Source organism: Protopterus annectens, chromosome 8.part0, assembly GCF_019279795.1.
Source record: "Protopterus annectens isolate FY-2018-M chromosome 8.part0, PAN1.0, whole genome shotgun sequence".
Lineage (NCBI taxonomy): Eukaryota > Metazoa > Chordata > Ceratodontiformes > Protopteridae > Protopterus > Protopterus annectens.
Window position 1 is genome coordinate 1981434953 of NC_056741.1, and position 21074 is coordinate 1981456026.

At 39.2% G+C, this 21074-nt stretch overlaps 1 protein-coding gene across 2 annotated transcripts in view; it reads right to left on the reverse strand.

The window, feature by feature from the left end:
- Positions 1 to 21074, reverse strand: part of CNGB1 (cyclic nucleotide gated channel subunit beta 1) — a 734247-nt gene that overhangs the window by 502848 nt on the left and 210325 nt on the right. For both annotated transcript variants that reach the window (XM_044081527.1, XM_044081526.1), the window contains exon 7: positions 7015 to 7172. In XM_044081527.1, the coding sequence (XP_043937462.1) occupies positions 7015 to 7172 (158 nt within the window). The remainder of the gene's footprint in view (positions 1 to 7014; positions 7173 to 21074) is intronic.

Consider the following 21074-nt stretch of genomic DNA (forward strand, 5'->3'; position numbering starts at 1 on the left):
TACAGGAACTGTGACCTGCATGGATAAGAGGCTTTTTGCCAAGAGTCCAAGATTCTCATCATCCTAATAAAAAAATAAACCAGAAGTGTTAGGAAAATGGATGTGCATCTTATGCTGGATTATTTGCATCATTTATTTCTGACAAGACATTATAAAGCTTAATGGAGACAGATGGAAACCTATGACTCAAGTGGCTAACCAAAAATACAAACTCAAATGAAGAAGTACATGCATTTTTCACCATACAGGCTAACAGATAACTATGTCTGGCAAGACAAAGCCATGGTCAGAGAGGAAGTCTTTGTTCATATATACATTATATATTTTTTATTCTATCTATCCTTTGTTAACTGGGCTATTCCCACTAGGCTAGTGGCATCTTTTCAAGGGAGACCTGAGGTTATATTTATACTACTAGGGCATCAGCTGACTTCTCCTACTCTTTTTTGATAGGTGTCATGGGATATTTTGCATCCACCTAAGCTCCCATCAACTCAAGCAGATGGGACCAACGTTTAATGTCTCATTCAAAGAATGAGACACTCAGGAATGCAGCATCCCCCTTCCCCCTTTTGCTGCACTTTAGTGTCAGCAATCAGATACACTGTGGGCATTTCTATGCATGTTTGTGCATGTGTGTGTGTGTGTGTGTGTGTGTGTGTGTGTGTGTGTGTGTGTGTGTGTGTGTGTGTGTGTGTGTGTGTGTGTGTGTGTGTGTATAGAGAGAGACAGTGAGAACAGGAGGTGTGCTAATAGGAGTTGATAAAACTATGCATGGTTACCAGCCCTATGTTCTTGCATTCTTGATTCTGTGATGTGCATTTAAGAGGCTAACATATGAAATTATCCTCTGTATACTCATACTTTAACTCTAACTGGTTTGTCCTCATTTTTGACTCCCAGGAAGAAGTACAGCAAATATGGTTATTCATGGTCTGCAACATTGTCAGAAGTGGAGTTATTGCCATTAGCTAATAGGGCCGAATGTTAAAGATGGGGCTGTGGTGTTGGCCAGGCCTCAAAGGAAATAAATATTAATTGTTTCTTAAGGTATACAAGGAAAAGAAAGAACTAACTGATGTGGGAATCATCATCATCATCATTGTCATCATCATCAACCCCCTTTTCCCAATTTTCTATATGGGGGTCGGGATATTGTGTCAACTGTTGCCACCCCTCTTGATTCAATATCCCTCTTCAACCTTCTTCAACAATCATGCTTGATTGTCACACGTCTTCTGTTACACAATCCATCCACCTGTTTTCTGGATGCCCTCATTTCCTCTTGCCTTCTTCCTGTCTGTCCCAAATCATCTTCACTAGATTGCCTTCTGCTTTTTGTGCACATGCCCAAACCACTGTAATCTGTTTTCTTTGACCTTCTCTACAATCGTGCTACTTTGGCTTCTGCTCTTAAGTCCTCATTTTTTTTGTCTGTCCCACAGTGTACATCCTGCCACTCATCTCAGGCACTTCTTCCCCATGACTTCTATTTTCCTCAACTACTCTGCCTTGACTGCCCAGATTTTGTTTCATACGGCACGATTGGTTGAAACACTGTTTTGTGCACCTTATTTTTCAGCTTTCTTTTTCATTCTTCTGTCACATCCGACCCATGACAAATCAGCTCCTCTGATTCTAGCTTTGACCTCCTCATTCAGCCTTTCCTTTTCCTCAACTACCCCTTCCAGATGCTGGAAGGTGTTAACCTGTTCCACTTTTTTTCCCCTTCTATCTCAGTTCTCAGCTTCTTCTGATTTCTTCCATTTTCTGCCATTACAACTGTATCTGCACTCAGTTTCATCTCACGTACCTTCAAATATTGAATTCCCTTCTTCTATTATTTGTTAAAGTTTTTGTTCAGAGTCTGCCTGTAATGCCACATCATCTGTATACACCAACTTTGTTGATCTGTCCCTACTGATCTGTTTGCTAATGTAGTCCATCATCAGTATGAACAGCAGTGAGCTCAGAACTGAATCCTGATGCGCACTGACTCAGACTGAAAACCCCTTTGTGAGTCTGAACATTGTTTGCACTTGTGTCAATTAATCCTTGTACACAGTCTACTTTCAGTCTGTTTCAGGGACTTCAAACCACTGCAAGACTGCCCAAATTAACTTTCTTGGGACTTTGTCATATGCTTTTCCAAAATCTAGGAATACCCAGATGAACTCTTTCCTCATCTACAGCTTCTTCTTAGCTACCTGTCTCACTGCAAATCTTAACTGCTCATCTCCCATCTTATTTTCTACTACTCTGTGTATTTGTTTATCAATCACCCTGTCCAGAAGTTTCATGCAGTGTAACAGGAGTTTGATAACCCTGTACTTTCCACAGTTGTGGATGTCCTCTTTGTACTTGTACAGTGGCACTAGTATGCTTATTTTTCAGCCATCTGGGACATGCCTTTCTCTCCATACTACTATGAGTACCCTCAGCAGCCATATCCTCCCCATCTAACCCTACATATTTATTATATCTGCTGTGACCTCATCTGAGCCTGATGATTTCCCTGACTTCATTTTCCTAAGTGCTGATCTTGCATCTTCTAGGGTGTGCTTATCTTCCTCTTTCATAGTAGGCTGTGTGAGGAGTACAGCTTCTGTGTTTTTTGTTTTATTCAAAAACTGCTGGAAGTACTCCTTTTATCTGCCTTAGTAGTCCTGTGGACTGGTAAGCAGGTTATTGTTGGCATCCTTTATGAAGTGTGCCCAATGACTATCTTCTTTATCTTTCTGTCTTTGTCTTCCAACCTGATAGAGTTTCTTTGTGCCATCTACTGAGTCACTTTCCAGAAACTGATGTCTTGTTATTTGCTATTGCAGTTCTTCACTTTGTTAGCCAATTATTATTCCTTCTTATCCTGGACTTTCTTTTCTATCTCCTACTTTTTCCTGTACTGCCTCTTACTTTTGATGATTTTTATGGACTTCTTCATTTATTTACACCACCAGCTTTTCTTATATACCTTATTTCTATACCTGTTTTGGCCGCATATCTCTTCTATAGCCCTCGCATATGCTGTTTTCAGGTGCTGCCATTTTTCTTCAAATCCACCATATTCCTCTTCTTCCTGAGATATTAAAACCCCAAGTAATTAATTTAACTGTTGTACTTTCACTCCAATCAACTTCCACATCTTCAGCCAAGTCTCTTGACGTTAGAGCTTTCTCTGACCACTGCTTGCAGCTTATAGTAGTAATACTGGTTTGTGCAGTGGGCTGATTGTTTCACTAGGGATGGGCTTCACCCCAGTGCCTTTTGCTAACTATGAGGAAGTCTACCTGAGTTGCATGTTGGCCATTCTTGTATGTGATATTATGGCTGTCTTACTTGCGTAACCTCATCTTGTTCACCATTAAGACATTTTCCAGACAGAAGTCTAGAATGGCTTCTCCTTCTTTATTCCTGTTACCCCACCCATGTATACCAAGGCAATCCTCATAGCCTAGTCTGTCTGTTCTAATGTGTGAATTCGGATCACCCATTGTCAACACCAAATCCTGTCGTCCTGTTTTATTTAGCATGTTCTGCAACTGTTGCCTGAATGCTCTCTTTTCCTCATTATCACAACCCTACTGTGGGGCATAGGCTGATATTATAAATACAACCCTATCCTTCCACTGGAGTCAGATAGACATGAGTCTGTCACTAATTCTAATGACATCCTTCACTTTCTTCTGATGTCTCTTCCTCAGTGCAATTCCGACACCTTTTCTAGTTTGTCCTCCTGTGTAGTAGACTCTGGACTCCAGTTCAAGTGACTTTGCTACACTGCCTTTCCATATTGTCTCCTGGATTACCATCATATCATCCACTTCCAAGATGCATCCTGTCAGTGAACTTACATTGAGTGTAGAAATTCGTAGTTCATGTTTGACAGGTTGATTGGTTTTACATCCTGCTTTCACTCAACAAAGCTATCCCAGGTATCCCAAACTGAACCAGGGCTGCTGAGCTTTGTGGTGGGTATACACTGGCCTATAGGGATACATAGAACTCTTCCACTATTAGTATGGGTCCCTGGCTTAGGTCTAGTAGGATGGGTTCTCAACCCACTTATCACTGGCATTTTATAGACATTAGTCTATATGACCAAACTACTTAGAGCCAATTTTTACATCACTAAGTGGCTAGCCCTGACATGATACACAGTGTGATCTGTGTTCTCCTATCTTGAGGATACAGCACTCCAGAGTTAAGACGTAAAGCAGTTTGTCTGTACAACTCTTCCCCCTATAGGCACCATTTAGAGTCTGTGCTGCTACTCACAACTTCATTTCTGTTTAAGGTGGAAATACTCAGCATGTTTTTGCTGGGGTAGAAGATACCCCCAGAGATACAAGGAGAACATGCAAACTCCATATAGGCATTAGCTGGAGGCCAGGATTGAATCTTGAAACTTGTGCATCGGAGGTGAAGATCTTAACCATTATGCCAATTACTCTGGTGAGGGAAGGATGAAAAATAGCTTGAAGCAAAGGGTGAATGACTTTGGCCCAATGGTCAACACGAAGAAGTACATATTATAAGTGGCTTTTATGTAGAAAAAATGGTACAGCTATAAAACAGTCAGAAAAAAACTTTGCACCAGAGGCCAGGTTGTACCTATGGATGTTGAAAAGATAAAGTAGGTTTTTGGTAGCACCTATGATACACATGTTCATCAAAGACAAGTATATGAGTGACAGATTGTAGGAGAAAGTTAATACTACATGCCTCTAAAAGATATAATTTCTATGTCAGATCTCAGCACTTGTTCAGACTTGTAGAACTCACTGGTATGCTACAAATGCCTGCTCCTTTACAGCAAATCCTGTATGATCAAACTCTACAGGAATGATATATCCCCTCCTTAGTAACATCACTTCTGCAGACCTGCTCACTAAAAATGCTACCAAAAATTTGTAAGTTGTTCAATGAGCTTCTGTGCTGTTTCCTCATCCCAAAATAACTGACTTTTTTATAATATATGTCCTAAACAGGTAAAGATACAACACATATGCTAAATTTCTCATACTATAACCCTGTAATTGAACAACAAGTAATGTATCAAGCATCTTTACCTTCTTTGTGAATTGTGTTTTACCCTTTTTAAATTATGTGTTTGAAGATTTGGACACTTCTGTCTCGGGAGAGGAGACTATTTTAAGCAGATGAGAAAGCTACAGGGCTGGAAAACCATTAAAATCATTAGAAGTCAATGAGAAGTAGGAATGGGAATATCCATATGCAAGTACAGTGAGCTGGACAAAATATTGCCCCCTTATCACTGAAATTGCATGTCATGGCTTACACTGTGCATGACTGGCTAAATCCCATGTTCCCCTTTTCAAAAGTTACTTTTCTGACTCGGTTTTCTCAAAAGTAGAGCCCATATTATAAAATACCCTTCCTCTGCTTGTCAAATTAAAAATAAGCATTTGTTTAGAAGGGCTTTTTAACCTCCTCCTCTCAAAGTGGTTCAGAATATGCAGCCTGGGGGGGGGGGGGGGCTACCTAAAATTCTCCTATTAAATATCACATTCTCATTTAAATGCAGATGTCTAAACCTCCTTTTCTCATCTTTTATTGCTGTTCTTATCTTCCTAATTGTATTCTATGTCAAATGACTTTCTTAAGACACAGGTATCTTGAAGTGCATTACAGTGTAATGCATTGTGCTTACATGCCTCCCATGTACATTTCTTCCAGCAACAAAAAACATTTTCCCACCTTCCCCCCAACCTGCTTTATATTTGTAGTTTCTGCAGAGTTTTTCTTTCCTGACCTCTGCTGAAAAGGGGGTTTTCTGCCCAGTCTGACTGTCCCAGTAAACAAATACTAATGAATAAGTAAACAAAAATAAATAACTAAACAAATAACTAACTAACTAACTAACTAAATAAATAAATAAATAAATAAATAAATAAATAAATAAAGCGTCTGATATATCCCCCATTAGTAACCTATTGATCATCATCCCTCTGAGACATCAGCTGGCCTAGGAGTCGGTCACAGGAGCCATCATCCAGGCTGCTATTGCAAGTGTTGCAATTAAGTGCCTATCCCCACACCCTCAGCAAGGATAAGCAGAACCCATATTAATGTGGGGGTCACAATGCCTTCACATGTTATTGCATGTTCCTGTGTACTCATTATGAAGGCTACCATTGAATAGCAGCTTGGTGTAGTAAAATATCCACTGGCCACATTTGCATCTGCCACCTCTCCACTGACAAACATGGCAATTTGCCACCTGTATTAACATTCCCTGAGATACGCACACCCATCTTTCCACAGAGCTCCAGCAGTTGCCCAGATTGCTAATTGAATCTGGGTCACCTGAGTCTTATTCCAATCTTTATCCTCTACATCATCTGAGCTAACTGCTTACCTTGTAATTTAGATCACATTCTAAATACATTTCATGACAGATCTGTTCTGTTACGTTACATTGAATCAGTCTAATCTGCAAAGAATTATAAATGTAAATAGTTTTTAGATATGTATTATCATCCACAAAGTTATAAATCAAACCCACATAGAGCCTGACACAAGTTAGATGTGTGGGAAAATGGCTATCAGTTAAAAGTAAATGAAAAAAAGTGGAAGGTACCCTATGGAAAAGGAACCACAGTATAGAATAATGAATAGGAATGATGCCACACTGCAAGTAATGGATGACATTTAGAACTTACTGGTAAGTAATTACAATAATAAAGCAACTGTCATCACATTGGCAGAAGCAGAAGTGGAAAGGTGGGAGGATGAGAAGATAAATAATTACACAGGAACAGTTTGAAATCTATGCCTGTTTTTTCTAGATTCTTGTGCATTTTAGTTGTGAAGCAGTCCAAGCCAAGAAAGTATATTTTTTTTATGTCAGCTAGTGGTGATCTTTAGTTACTGGTCTACATCTCTACTGTTTTCTTATTTGTTACTTTTGTCATACTCTCTACCTAATTAGATTTCACTCTGATACCTAGCTTGGTAATCCCTCCATTCTTTTCTAGCTGAGCCCTAACTCACATGCAGAAGGGCTCTCCTCATCAGTTGAAGCATCTGGGTCAATCAGCTTCTCTTTCACTTTTTCTGTTCTGTCCTTGAAGAGCTTCACAAGTTCCTGTAAACGTTCATTCACCACAATGCTACTCTGGCTACTCACAGAGCTTGCACGCTCCCGTAAACTGTAATAAAAAAGAAATCTGTTACAAAGAAGGGAAAGACCAGGCAAAACAAGCATAGCACCACATCTGGTTTATATTTTATCATCTCAACAGCTACAATATTCATTATTCGTATTGAATAGCACCTACCAAGATGTCCAATTACATGGAAGTAATGTATGTAATGTATGGAGTTGTAGGCCATTAAACAGTAAATGGACTTGACTTTCTTTCTTGTAACTGAAAATTGCTAACTGGGTTAGCATTATTTTTTCATATCTCTCTCTCTCTCTATATATATATATATATATATATTCATATATATATATATATATATATATATATATGTGTGTGTGTGTGTGTGTGTGTGAACCAATGGCATTTTGTACATCTTACGATCATTTTTCACAGGAAGTAGTAAGCATTAGACAAAGTAGCCCTTTTAATGTTTATAAGGCTAGGCAAGCTGATGTCATGATCACAAGGTTCCCTATTATATGATCGAAGACGCATTCTTTTGAATGGTCTTGATCAAACTTGAAAGCACAAAATGGCAAAATACCGAAACGGCATATAAGCAAATTCTTTCCCTGGGAAAGAAATTGCTTTGCCGCCTTCATTATTTTACTGTTTTCATCACTGTAGTACAATCTTGGAGTTGGTATATTTAAGTAGGGGTGTGTGGGGGCCAATGTCCCCCACTTTATGTAATGTTTTAAAGTTTTTTCTTTTTCTTTTTTGGAACAGCAGTATTTTTTTCTCTGGGAAAAAAAATCTCTGTTCTAAGTGTTTGAGATTGTAAGCTTTCGCTTACATGGGGTCGATAAATCAGCGTTCGCTTTTTTAAGTGTTCATTGAATTAGTATAGATCCAATCACAAGATAAATGACTATTTAGAAAATATATACAATGCTAGCCTGGTGATAAACATGCATTTGTCTCGCCAGTGACAGTGATTAGTATTTAGAAGTGAGCCCAAGTAATCATAGGACTAGATGCAGGTGAAAGAATGGGTGACCTACACATCATCTTCTACTGACAAGTAAGTAGCTCCGAATGAAAGGGCAAGTAAGCAGAAAAACGTACTAATCATACTAAATACAGTGACTATAGCAAATGCCTCAGGGGCACGACCCACCATCAACATTTCATGTGGGATCATGTGAAAAATAAGAGTGTGAGCCAACGCATGACTGGTGGCACTGTTAAACATCCTGCCACCTGATGCAATGGAGAAAAGAAGAGTCAAATAATTCTCTGCTTATTTCTACAAGGCCTAATGGTGGAATGGCATAAGTCACAAGAAGTAATAGGTGGCTAGTGGTTACTGGCACTATGGCATCTGAAAGAGTGATGCACAGATAGCACAATAATACAGGGAGAAAACTGCAATTCAGAAAAAACAATAAAATCACTAACAAATCGTGTTTGCATATAAAGAAACAGAAGATGATGGCAAATAAGGAACACCTGGTCCATTTGGTTTGATCTACCTAATCCACTCATTGTCAAATAGACACGTTAATAATTACTCACTGAATATGGGAGATAATACCATTGCCCTGGTCAAATTTTAACATGTCCATACAAAAACTACATTTTGGTTTGAAGGTATTGACCATTTTTCCTAAATGTATTTTGCATTCTATATAAAATAAGAAGGAAAATCTGGATGCATAAGGTTTAGAAGCCACTGTCTACCAGGCCTGAATTAACTGGTATAGTGATTTTCATGTTCATGAATTTAAGAAAGCCTTAATTAAGTTTTTATATCATATAAATATTTCTATGCATATAAAGGTGTTGTTACGTGAGTTGGTCTGCTTTACAAACACTTTGTAAAATGACAGCTGCAGAGGTAATCAGAACCTGTGATGATAGGGATAAGAACATACAGGGAATATTTCAGCCCCCCTTTTCAAATTTTCCAGGGGATTCTCTGACCCCTTATCTAGTTTTGGCAAGAAACAAAATAAATGGCCTCAGCAAAATGTGGTAATCACAATACCAAATAAATAACCACTACAAATTCTATGTTTTCTATAGAGGAAGAACACATATCTCACATATACCAACAATTATCTGTCTTACAAACTCATGCTACTAGGGAATTTCAGCTTTAAGTACCTTAGAGGTCCATGTAAATTACAGATAATGGAATTCCACTTACTAAGTAACCTAACACAATTGATTTCATCCTCCAATAGACCAGTCCTCTCTACCAGCAGACTCAATTCTGGATATTAAATAACCAGCCTGTGTAACAGCTACACTAAAAATAAATTCCTACTGAATGCCTTCGGTGTCCACTATCATGTATTTTTAACATAGTTATTTAAGATACCTAAGCAAAAAGAATGCTCATTCTGTATCAGAAAATATGGAAAACCCACTATCAGTAGACCTAGATAACTTTAAATGCAGCTCTCTTTGTTAGGCGTTTATAAGGTACTGTGAAGAAAACCAAGCCAAATGGATAAAGACTGACTCTACAAGTAAATAAAACCTTTCAATGCAAGAGTAGCCAGACAGACATGGTAGATGCAGATAAAATGTAGCATTTTTAATGAAAGGCAGTAAAACAAATAAAAAAAGCAAAGTAAAACACAAGGTAAAACAGTTTTACCTGGTGTTTTATTCTGCTGTTTTTATATATAACTCATTGACCCTTAAGACTTTCTAGTCTATTAAATGCTTAGTTTCATTTGTAAGAAAATTGATTATTATCCACCCCCAAGAAAACCTAAGTAAAGTACTTCCAAAAGCAAACTATTGGTTCAGTGGCACACACACACACACACACACATATGCCATTTTTTCATTAAAGATTCATCTGAAGTTGTTAACAAACTGAAATCTGTGTGACCAGTGGTATCCTACAGAGCTTTGTACTGTAGCCACATCTCTTTTGAACTATTTTCCTAAGATAAACAAGTGGAAAATGGTAATGAATAATCACATATTATGCTGGCTGAAAAGTGTAATTACTTCAATAAATGATGTTAAACTTCTTTAACATGATCTACAAAATATTTACAGTTGGTCCAGTAGTAATGGCTTTTGATTTGGCAGATAAAATTGGATGCTTGTGTCCCCCCAGGTTTAAATAAACATATTTCTATTGCTAGCATTCTGCGTTTAAATTCTTATGTAACATAATATAATGTAAATAGGAAACTTCTTGAATGTTTTTAATCTGGTTTGCATTTCATTGGTTTTTAATAGTCACATGGTACATGTGGATGAATATTTAAATGGTTTTACTATGTAACTGGCTTAGAATTCTGAAGAAATCTTTGTTACAAGCTGACAAAAGCCTTTAATCCTTTTTTATTTTTAATAAAGTGTTTTCAAGTATTGGTTACGGTTGTGCTGGTATCTATCAGATTTGCTTCTGCTGTTATTTTCCTTGTTTGGGTCCTAGTTTTCTGTTTTTTTATTGGAATACGTCGGTGGCTGAGCAAAATATGGATGCTGGGACCTGTACCACAAATGCAGACCATATTATTACGAACTTTGTTTTTTTAACTCAGCTCATTCAACAGTTGAGTGAACAAGTTGTAGGATTTATGAGGCATAGTAATAATTTGAACAACACTTTGGATTTTAATATTACACCTCAGTGCCTGTAACCTTCAGAAAATACTGATAACCACACTGTAGCTTGTGAAACTCATGACCAGAGGAATGAAAAGACTATTCCAAACCAGGTTAATAACTTGGACACTTGGTTAAATAGAACGTTTGATTTGCAACACACTTCTTCTAACAGGGTCGGCACTTTACAACAAATGATGGACAAATGTGAACATTTGTTACTTAAGTGCTGCAAATTACAAGTTGAAAAGGGGTACTTGTTGCAGTGTGTTAAAAATAAGCAGATTTCCAGTGGTTTACGTAACTGGAAATTTCCCACGGGTTTAATTCCGGGTTCCCCTTTACACTACAAATTAATAGAGCTTTTTGATTGCCAGGGTGTTGAACTGTTAGAAACACTCATTAAGCATAACCAGCGTAATATAGATCAATTCATTTATGAAGCTTCGCAGCTTGAATACAATATCAAAAAAGACCTACTGTTTCCATCCAAGCAATCTCAATATAATAATATTTTTACTCTTATTGATAAAACAGTGAGTGATATTCAAACCAGGAAAGAGAAAAAGATTGAAAGGGATAGGCTAGGATACTTGGAAGGAAGAGCCTATCTACAACCAATGGGGACCCATGTGAGGCGCGGCTTACTGAATAATGATGAGGAGGCAGGAACTGAAGTTATAACTAATGGTGACCAAATAGAGCAAGCCCACCATTTATAATGATCTACTTTGAGGAAACCCAAACACCTTCAGAACTGGAGGAACGATTACTAGGAGTTTTCCTGCAACAGGAATTACCAGCACAGATGGAAGAACAGTACTTGGGAAGACAACAGGTGGAGAAGGAATTAATTGTGTTTCCCAACTTTGACTCACAAAATAACGATGGTCCTGAAATAATATGCAACTCTGCAGGTGACTTTAAGCTTTATAATTATACTGACAATTTCTATGGAGCAGAGTACGCTGAATTATTAAGCAGGGGCTAACAGTGCATGTGGTGAATTTATTTAATACAATACCACATACCCAAGGGTTAGAATGGTTTAGAGAGTTCCTGGAAGATTTTGGAAAATGAAGTAATGACCAAATTAATACTTTGGTTATGCTCATGGAAATGATGCTGGAACACAATTTTGTGTTTGATGAAGGCCAGTATTTTCATCCAAAGAAAGGTGTTGCTATGAGGGCTGCATGCACCCCCTTATATGCAAATATAGTAATGCTACAATGGGTGAGGTACTTCATTTTTAATAAGTTTGTTCCTGTACCACGGAAGATATATGTTTGTTTTTTGGATGACATTTTTATTGCATGGGATACAACAGAAGTGGAGACTGAGTGTTTAGTTGCTTATTTAAACTCTACGACTTCCTTTTTAAAATTCACCCACATTTTTAACTCCCATAGCAATAACTATTTAGATGTTTTAGTTACCAAAGACTCTTTTAATAAGAGAATAGTGTCTAATATTTATTGTAAACTCCATTGTTCTAATGCATTGTTGCATTATTGTAGTTGTCATCCCTCACATTTTAAAAGAGGAATTATCAAAGCTCAATTTATTCGATTAGTGAGAATGATTTCTGAAGACAATGATCATGGGATCGAAGGACTGAAACTGGACGAGATGTTTTAATCAAGAGGTTACCCTGAAGCATTAGTGGGGCAAGTTAAAAGGGAAATTGATGGCAGGATGAAAGAGAGCAATATTATCCTTTTACTCAAAGCTACCAATCCCCTTTCTGAAATTTTTAATAACCAAAACAATCAGAAAAAGTCAAATACTTTTGACCCTCTTTTTATTACCACTTACACTAAAGAACATGCCCTCCTTATAAATATTCTTTATAAAAACTGGAACATTTTTTCTTGTTTCAGGAATACCCTTAATATTTTAGGGAAGAAATCACATATAATATACAGAACAGATAGGTCCTTTAAAAGATTTTTAGACTTAGGGGAAATTGGTGCCCCTTTGTCCCACGAAAGAAAGGGGACATTTAAATGTGGTACTTGTAAGCAGTGCAAATTTATTTTAGAACATGATAAAGTGGTGATAAGGAAACAGGTAGTATTTACCATCTTTCATTGCAGCTGCAATTCCATGGGGTTAGTGTATATGGCAAAGTGTTACCAATGTAATAGTTTTTACATTGGGAAGACAAAACGTAAGCTTAAGGAAAGAATATACAAGCATATTCTAGATATAAAAAATAAAAAATAAAAAATAAAAATATGAAGAACTCATTATATAGACATGTCCAATTGTATCCAGAACATAATTTTTTTGTGTGTTAATATGATTTTTCAGGAAGTGGACCTTGGGAGGACTTAATTGAATTAAGGGAAAGGATTTGGCAGCTAAAATTGAATGTGTGTATCCCCCCAGGTTTCAATGAGCATGATTTTGTTGCTAACATTCTGCGTTTAAAGTTTTATGTAACATAATATAATGCAAATAGGAAACTTCTTGAATGTTTTTAATCTAGTTTGCATTTCATTGTTTTTTAATAGTCACATGGTATATTTAGATAAATATTTAAATAGTTTTACTATGTAATTAGTTTAGGATTCTGAAGAAGTCTTTGCTACAAGCTGACAAAATCACTTAATCCTTTTTTTATTTTTAATAAAGTGTTTTCAAGTATTGGTTATGGTTGTGATGGTATTTATCAGACTTACTTTGTTTGGCTCCTAGTTTTCTGTTTTTTATTGCAGTAGTACTGGCCTTACCTTTAAGGTTAGTAAACTGGCATCATGAAACTTGGCAAAAAATGTATTGATATCATTAGAAAATAAATGGTGAAACGATAATAGCAGGCAACAAGTTAAACCTTGACTACAATGTATATATCAAAGTCAGAAAGGTATATTTTATAGCCCATCTAATTCTAAAGGACATATCTAGTCACTCCAAAAAGTTCATTGCGTGGTGCAAAAATATTAACAACCAACAATTTGATATGGTACAAAATATAACTCTAGAATATTCTTAACTCCACTGTACTACACACATTGTACTTTCCTTGTTAATAGAATGTAAGATCAGTGTGATTTAATACAGATATCCAAAGACGGGACAGAATCTGGAGACAAAGTATGGTAGAATATCATACAAGTACATGCTTCTTGTTAAATACCAATATGCACACTTCATGCTAAATCAGAAATGCTACAACACCAAGCAAAACTGTTCTAATTGGGTTACCAGTCTCCCCTTTCTGCCATTTCATACTTAGATTTTTAGTTGTGCTTATCACTTTGTGACCTGTTTTTGTCAGTTTTTAACTTTTTTCAATTGCATAGTCACTCACTATGGTATATTTTATGGTTCATAGATTCATAGGTGTATAATGAGCTTATAACCCCAGGGCCATTTTAAGTGTGGCCATGCTTCCCAAATATATCTAATAAAGTTTTGGTACCCTAGGGTTATTGTAAGGGGTATATGTAGGCTTGGGCTTGGGTTGTCAACAGGGTATGAGGTACATAGGTACCAGACCAGGATTAAATTTTCAATTCCACATCCACTGGTCCAAGTTACACTTGAACTGAGTTAGGGAAGCCTGTTCCAGACAATGATTATTCTCTGAGACATAAACCTGTCCCAACATGTCTTGTGTCACAGATGATGTTTAGGGCCTTAGGCTCTATAATTCTGATGGTATTTGTCTTGCAGATGTGCAGCCAGCCCACCAGAGCAGTATCAGAGGATGCCTTTTAGGCCAGACATATATTATCTCTCAGCAGTCTGTTGGAGACGGAGTAAAAGAATAAGGCTTTGAGGTGGTTCACATGGGAGATGATGTTTATGTCATGTATTCTTTTTTGAGTGGGACCTCTTCTAACATTCCATTTGTTGCATATGCCTGGTCAGGTACATACTGAAGGAGGTGTTGTACTCAATGAGTGGGCTGATGAGTGTTGAGTGCAGTAGAACAATGGCATCCACAACATAGAATGATTGCCTTACTACCATTGCTACATTATGGTTAAAGGCCAGGTTACTGTCTATACGCATTCCCAAAACCCTGACTACTGGGTGTATTCTTAGGGGTGTATTATCATTGTAGTAGATTCTAGGGCTAGCCATCTTCTCAAAAGATACTATTATGCATTTTTGGTGTTGACTTTTAGGCCAAGGCACTGGTGCTATTTGTTAGTCTATGTTAGGCCTTCTTGGTGGGTATTTATATCTTTTGGGGGGGGGTTCTATGACTGCACTTAGTTTCTCATTGTCTGTAAATCAGCCAGAGGCCCTTGATATTTGCCTTGACTTCAGAGATGGAGATGTCAAAAAAGTGTGAGCCCAGCACAGAGCCCTGAAGAACTCAACCGGTGATTGGTCCCTTTGTGGAAGTAGACACTCCTATCATAATTTATTGGGTCCTATTTGTGAGCCAGCTGGCTATCCAGTGGGTGACAGAGGGGTTTATACCAAATTTCACAAATTCATCTACCATACCTAGGTAGTGTGTTGTGTTAAATGCTTTGGCCAAGTCAAGGTAAGCAGTATGTACTGTTTTACCCTTGTCCATTGCTTTGGTGACCTTCTCAAAGAAGTTCACCAGGCTGAGTAGACATTACCCACACTTGACAAAACCAAACTGGGTTGTGTCCACTGTCTGAAAGTTCTCTATGTAATTGTTTAGTATTTCCATGAGCTTATCTAAACAATCTTATCTTGGTTTGTGATTTACTGTGGAGTTGATTGGTTAGAGAAGTTTTATTTGAATTTATATTTTATTTTTTACCACTGTTATTCAATGTTTGTAGGAAGGAAGGGATAGCTTGTAGTCAAGAAGATTTACTTTGATTTATATTTTGTTGTTTTACCTGTAATTTTCACTGGTTGTTAGAAAGGGATAGATTTTGGACAGGCAAGCTCTAGCCATCCCAAGGGGCCTAGTTAGCTATAAATTCATACAAAGTGCAGAAAGAACAATCCAGAACTTATCTAAACAATCCTGTCTTGGTTTACGAGTTATTGGCCTTTACTGTTAAAAAGAAATGTGACTGTAAGCGACGTAAAGGAATTATAGCTTTTGTCTGACTTTCAGAACTTATACTGTCAGAACAATAACTTTACTGTACTTACTTTAGTATTTAGTTGTATATTGAGTGTGTGATTTTTCTCACAGAATTTGATTTAAGTACTCTTTGATTTCTGTGATTACTGATTTTGATTATTCTTTTCTTTTAGAATTTTTTATTCGTTTGAAGCTGAATGTGGATTCCTTAAATGAGTATGCCATTAATGATTTGTTAAAGCACAAATATCTTGTACAGTCTAATAAATGCTATACATATTAAAAAGTAACACCTGATAACACTAGTGATCTCTGTTCTTCATCTAAAAAGTTGGATGATTTGCTTGCCATTATTAGAAATATACCTAGACTTACTGATGATGATAGCACTTGTGAAATTGACATGAGTTGGAGAACTGTTGTTGCATATACTAATGAATGAACTGGTGAGATAAATAATGTTAGGCAAAGAGCAAATAGAACACATTTAGGAAATGATGTGTCTAGTGTCTGTAAATATCATTCAACCCCTATGAAACAAGACAATGCCCCTTACAACTCTAAAATTCTAGATGCAAGTATTCAGCAATCTGAGGATTCAGAGTGTTTAGAAAGAAACAAAAAAGAAAGAAAGGAAGAAGTTCACAACAAAAAACAAGGAAGTAAAATAAACTGATAAATGTCTGTAAAGTAAAGATAATATGTGCTAAAAAAGACACTGCTTTGTTATGTAACATACAGATTACAAGGAATGATAATATTTTTTATCAGAAAAAAAGAAGTTATGTACTCACCATAACGTTCCATATGAGTAGTTCTACTTCATTTGTCTTCAACCTGTGGGATACCGGATCCGTATTGGATCTGAGCTGGCTGTTTCTCTAGCATCTGCTCTGAGCTCCAAGCTCCTCCCCTTACCCATAATACACCTCCACTACCTTTCAACCCCAGATCGAGTTTGCTGACCTTCATACTGATAACCCGACCTGAAAAAATACTTTATGACCTACAACTGCAGCCAACAGGCTGTTCATATGATAAGGTCAGGGGGAAGGAGGGAGGAACGGTTGAAGACAAATGAAGTAGAACTACTCAGATGGAACATTATGGTGAGTACATAACTTCTTTATCTGAAGTAGTTTACTTCATTTGGTATTCAACCTGTGGGACAGAGTCCCCAGCTACTAAACTCCTGGGTGGTCCTCATGGAAGGATATTCAGGAGCACCGCGGAACCAAAGGATGCTCTCCTTCTAGAAGTCAAATCCAATTTGTAGTGAGAAATAAAGCTATGAGATGAGGACCAAGTAGCTGCAGAACAAATATCATCCAATGAGACTCTAGACCAAAAAGCCGCTGAAGTAGCCATGGACCTAGTGGAATGAGCTGTCACCTGACCGAAGAAGACATACCTTTATCCTTATAGACCTTGAGGATGCACAAGGAAATCCACCTAGTAATAGTTTCCTTGGAGATAGTTTTACCCAAAAAAAGGTTTAGAGAAGGACACAAACAACTGATCAGATTTATGGAAGTTTTTGGTCCTGTGTAAATAAAATTGTAACTGTCTGTGAACATCCACCAAGTGGAATTTGTATTCCATTTTATTAGCAAAGTTAGGGAAGAAGACAGGTAAATTAATGGTCTGATTGATGTTAACTTGTGATGCCACCTTAGGAAGAAAAGATGGATTAGTCGAACGGAAACCCTATCTTTATGGAAAATCATATAAGGAACTTTGATGGACAAAGCTTGCAGTTCTGAAACCCGTTTAGCAGAAGTGATAGCCACCAGGAATGCTGTTTTCTAAGATAAAAATTTAAGATCTGTGGTTGCAGCAGGTTCAAAAGGAGGAGCGACCAAAGCTTGAAGAACCATAGTAAGGTCCCAAAGGGGAACAGGATCCTTGATCGGGGGGGGGGTGTAATAGAAAGGTCCCTTTGATATAGGCTTTACACAGTCTGGAGGAGGCCAGGGAGGCAGAATACTCACTCATATGAAAATGAGAAATGGCAGCCAATTGAACTTTGATAGTAAAAGAACTTGCTCCCTGTTGAAAAATATTGGCTAGGAAATCAAGAATAGCAGAAATAGGAGCTGTGAAAGGGTATAAACTCCTTTGAGAAGCCCAAAAAGAAAAACATTTCCATTCGCTGTGGTAAACCTTCCTGGTTGAAGACTTACGAGCAGCCACCAGAATAGACCTAACTGTGGATGATAGTACAGGAGTCCTAGCAATCATGGGAACTGGAGCAGCCAAATTGTCCAGGTTTGGATGAGGAACCCCTGATGGGTGTGAAATCAGATCCTGAATGGGATCCAAAATCCAGGGCAGAGCCAGAAGATGAGACCAAAGGCAGGGAAACCATACCCGGCGAGGCCAAAAAGGGGCAATGAGGATCACTTTGCTCCCTAGTTGACGAGCTTTCTGTAGAAACCTCAAAATAAGAGGTACTAGAGGGTAAGCATACAGAAGACTGGAAGGCCATGCATGGACTAGAGCATCTCTGGGGGACTCCTCCGGCAGGGGCTTCGGAGCAAAAAACTCACTGCACTTCACATTGAAAGGAGATGTGAAGAGATCGCAGCAAGGCTGACCCCACTCCCAGAAGATCTGCTCCACTACTGAGAGATTCAGAGACCACTCGTAAGGCATCAGAATAGTCCAACTTAATCTGTCCGTTAGAAAGTTGGACAGTCCCAGAATGCACTTTGCTATGAGAAAGTGACCATTGGAGATTGCCCATTCCCACACTCTCATGGCCTCATGACAAAAGGGATAAGAGCTGGTCCCTCCCTGTTTGTTGATGTACCAGACCACTGACATGTTGTCTGATTAAGTTGCAATGGTTCCCAGATGAAGAAAGGCATGAAGGGCCTGCAACATCAAAAGGACTGCCCTCATCTCTAGAACGTTGATGTGCAAACCGGTCTCGACAGGAGACCACAGGCCTTGGACTGTCCTGCCCGAACAATGCCCCCCCCCACCCGAGTTGGGAGGCATTCATGGTCACTGTGGCCTGGACAGGGGCTGAAACAAAGGGTCATCCCTCCAAGATCTCCGGAGAGCACATCCACCACAGAAGGGATGACAGACAGACCTGACTGAGGTGTATTGGATACTATAATGGAAGTTCCAACAGGGACCATTGTACAGCTAGTGTCCACTGTAGAATTTCCATATTTAACCGGGTGCATGGAAGAAGCATTATGGTCCCTGCCATTGAACCTAAAGCCCTCAACACTGATTCTGCCGATGGAAGATGTGAATGGTAGATCAGAGAGACATGCATCCTCAGGTTATGTACTCTCTCCGAGGTCAGTAAGATTTTGCACTGTAAGGTGTCTGTTCTTGCCCCAATGTAGTCTCTCACTTGGACAGGATTTAGAAGTGATTTGGATGCATTGATTGTGATCCCAAAATGCAGAGCAAGCTTTAAGAAATAATCCCTGATTAGAGAATGTAGATGCCTGGTGGGAGTAGTGAGGAGCCAATCGTCCAGGTACAGATAGACCTGAATCCCCTGAAGCCTTAGGTGAGCCACTACTACTGCAATCACTTTGGTGAACACCCTGGGGGCTGTGGTGAGACCAAAGGGTAGGGCTCAAAATTGGTAATGATTGACTGCTAGCCAGAAGCGGAGGAACCTCCTGGAGCTTCTGTGCATTTTTATGTGATAGTAGGCATCCTGGAGGTCTAACGAACATATCCAGTTGCTCTCTTGCAGGTACAGCATGATTTACTGTAGTGTGACCATCTGGAATTTTTCTATGGCAACTGACAGGTTCAGGGTAGATAGGTCCAGAATGGGCCTTAAGTCACCATTTTCTTTGGCACCAAAAGGAACCTGGAGTAGAAGCCTGATCCAGACTGATCTGGGGAGATGGGTTCGATGGCTCATTTTCCTAGCAGCTTGGAAATTTCCTGTGCTGCTGCCTCCCTTTGCATGGTTGGTACATGTGGGAGGTGAGTGGGAGGTTTGGGAGGAACCAGAAAGGGGATAGAGTATCCTCTGGATATGATCTGAAGCACACAGTGGTCTGATGTTATGGACTCCCATGCCACCAGGTGCAATGACAATCATCCCCCAACTGCCTCCAGAGTAGAGCAGTTGGGCAATCCTTCAGGGTTGCTGTCCAGGCCTGTCCAAGAAGGGTTCTCGAGACCAAAAATTCCTCGGACCCCCTCTGCCTTTGGGCCGGCATCCATTCTGTCCCCCTCTGCCTCTGGGGGAAGAAGAGCTCTAAGTGTCCCAGGAATACTGTGACTTCTGGAACCACATCTTCTTTTGCCCTCTCTGATTCCGGGAAAAGGATCTTTGAGGGTTTGAAAAGTGGATTCCGACAGCAAACAGTGTCTTCCCATCCTTCTCACTCTGGACTAAAGTCTCTTCGACAGTCTTACCAAAGAGAGTAGAGTCATCATAAGGGGCTTTGGCAAAGGACGCCTTGAAAGGTTCCAAAAACTGACATAGTCTAAGATAGGTGTTGTGCCTCATGAATGCGCTGGACACAGCCGCCCTAGCCTCTCCTTCAGTAGCATGTGAGAGGAGTCACATGGATATGTTGGAGACTGCTTCCAAAGTGGCCATCCTCATGGAGAATGAGTGTCTGTCCTCCTGCGACATGGACTTAGGGGGAGTTTCAGCCAGCTCCTTGACCAGGTTGCTCTGGAGTCTCATGACGTGGGACAGGTAGCTCCTAGCCTTAATAGAAAAGGTTGCTGATGCATAAACCTGCTTCCCTAAGCAGTCCATCATCCACAACTGTCGTTCAGGAGGATGAACCGAGAAACTCTCTTGGGCTAGTTTGTTTCTTGTGGCTGCTGCTACCACCATAGCATCTATGGGGGAGCCCATGTTCCACACTTGTCTATCTGATGGTGGACTCAAGATCTTATAAGGACATTTAGGGATTGGGTCCACATTGTCCGGCTTCTTCCAGGTCCACAAGGTGATCAGGTCCACCAGGGAATCTGCGTCAGGGGACACCCAGGAAATAGATGGGCCCATGCCGAAAGCCTCCAGGAATACAGATTCATCAGAAGAAAATTTGAGGGCAGACCGACCTCCCCACTGGCATAGGATTTCTATGATGTCTCCAAAGGAGACATCCTCGGGAGGTGACCTGGGGGAACCTTCCCCATCATCCAAACCCGCATCCTCAGTGAGGGACTCAGGGGAGTCCAAGTGCCTCCTCTTACACATATGCTTGCGAGGCACGTCTTCAGTGGGGCTCTCTGGAGGGAACTTGCACACCACTTGTTCCTCAGGGGGAACCATCTGGGGCTCC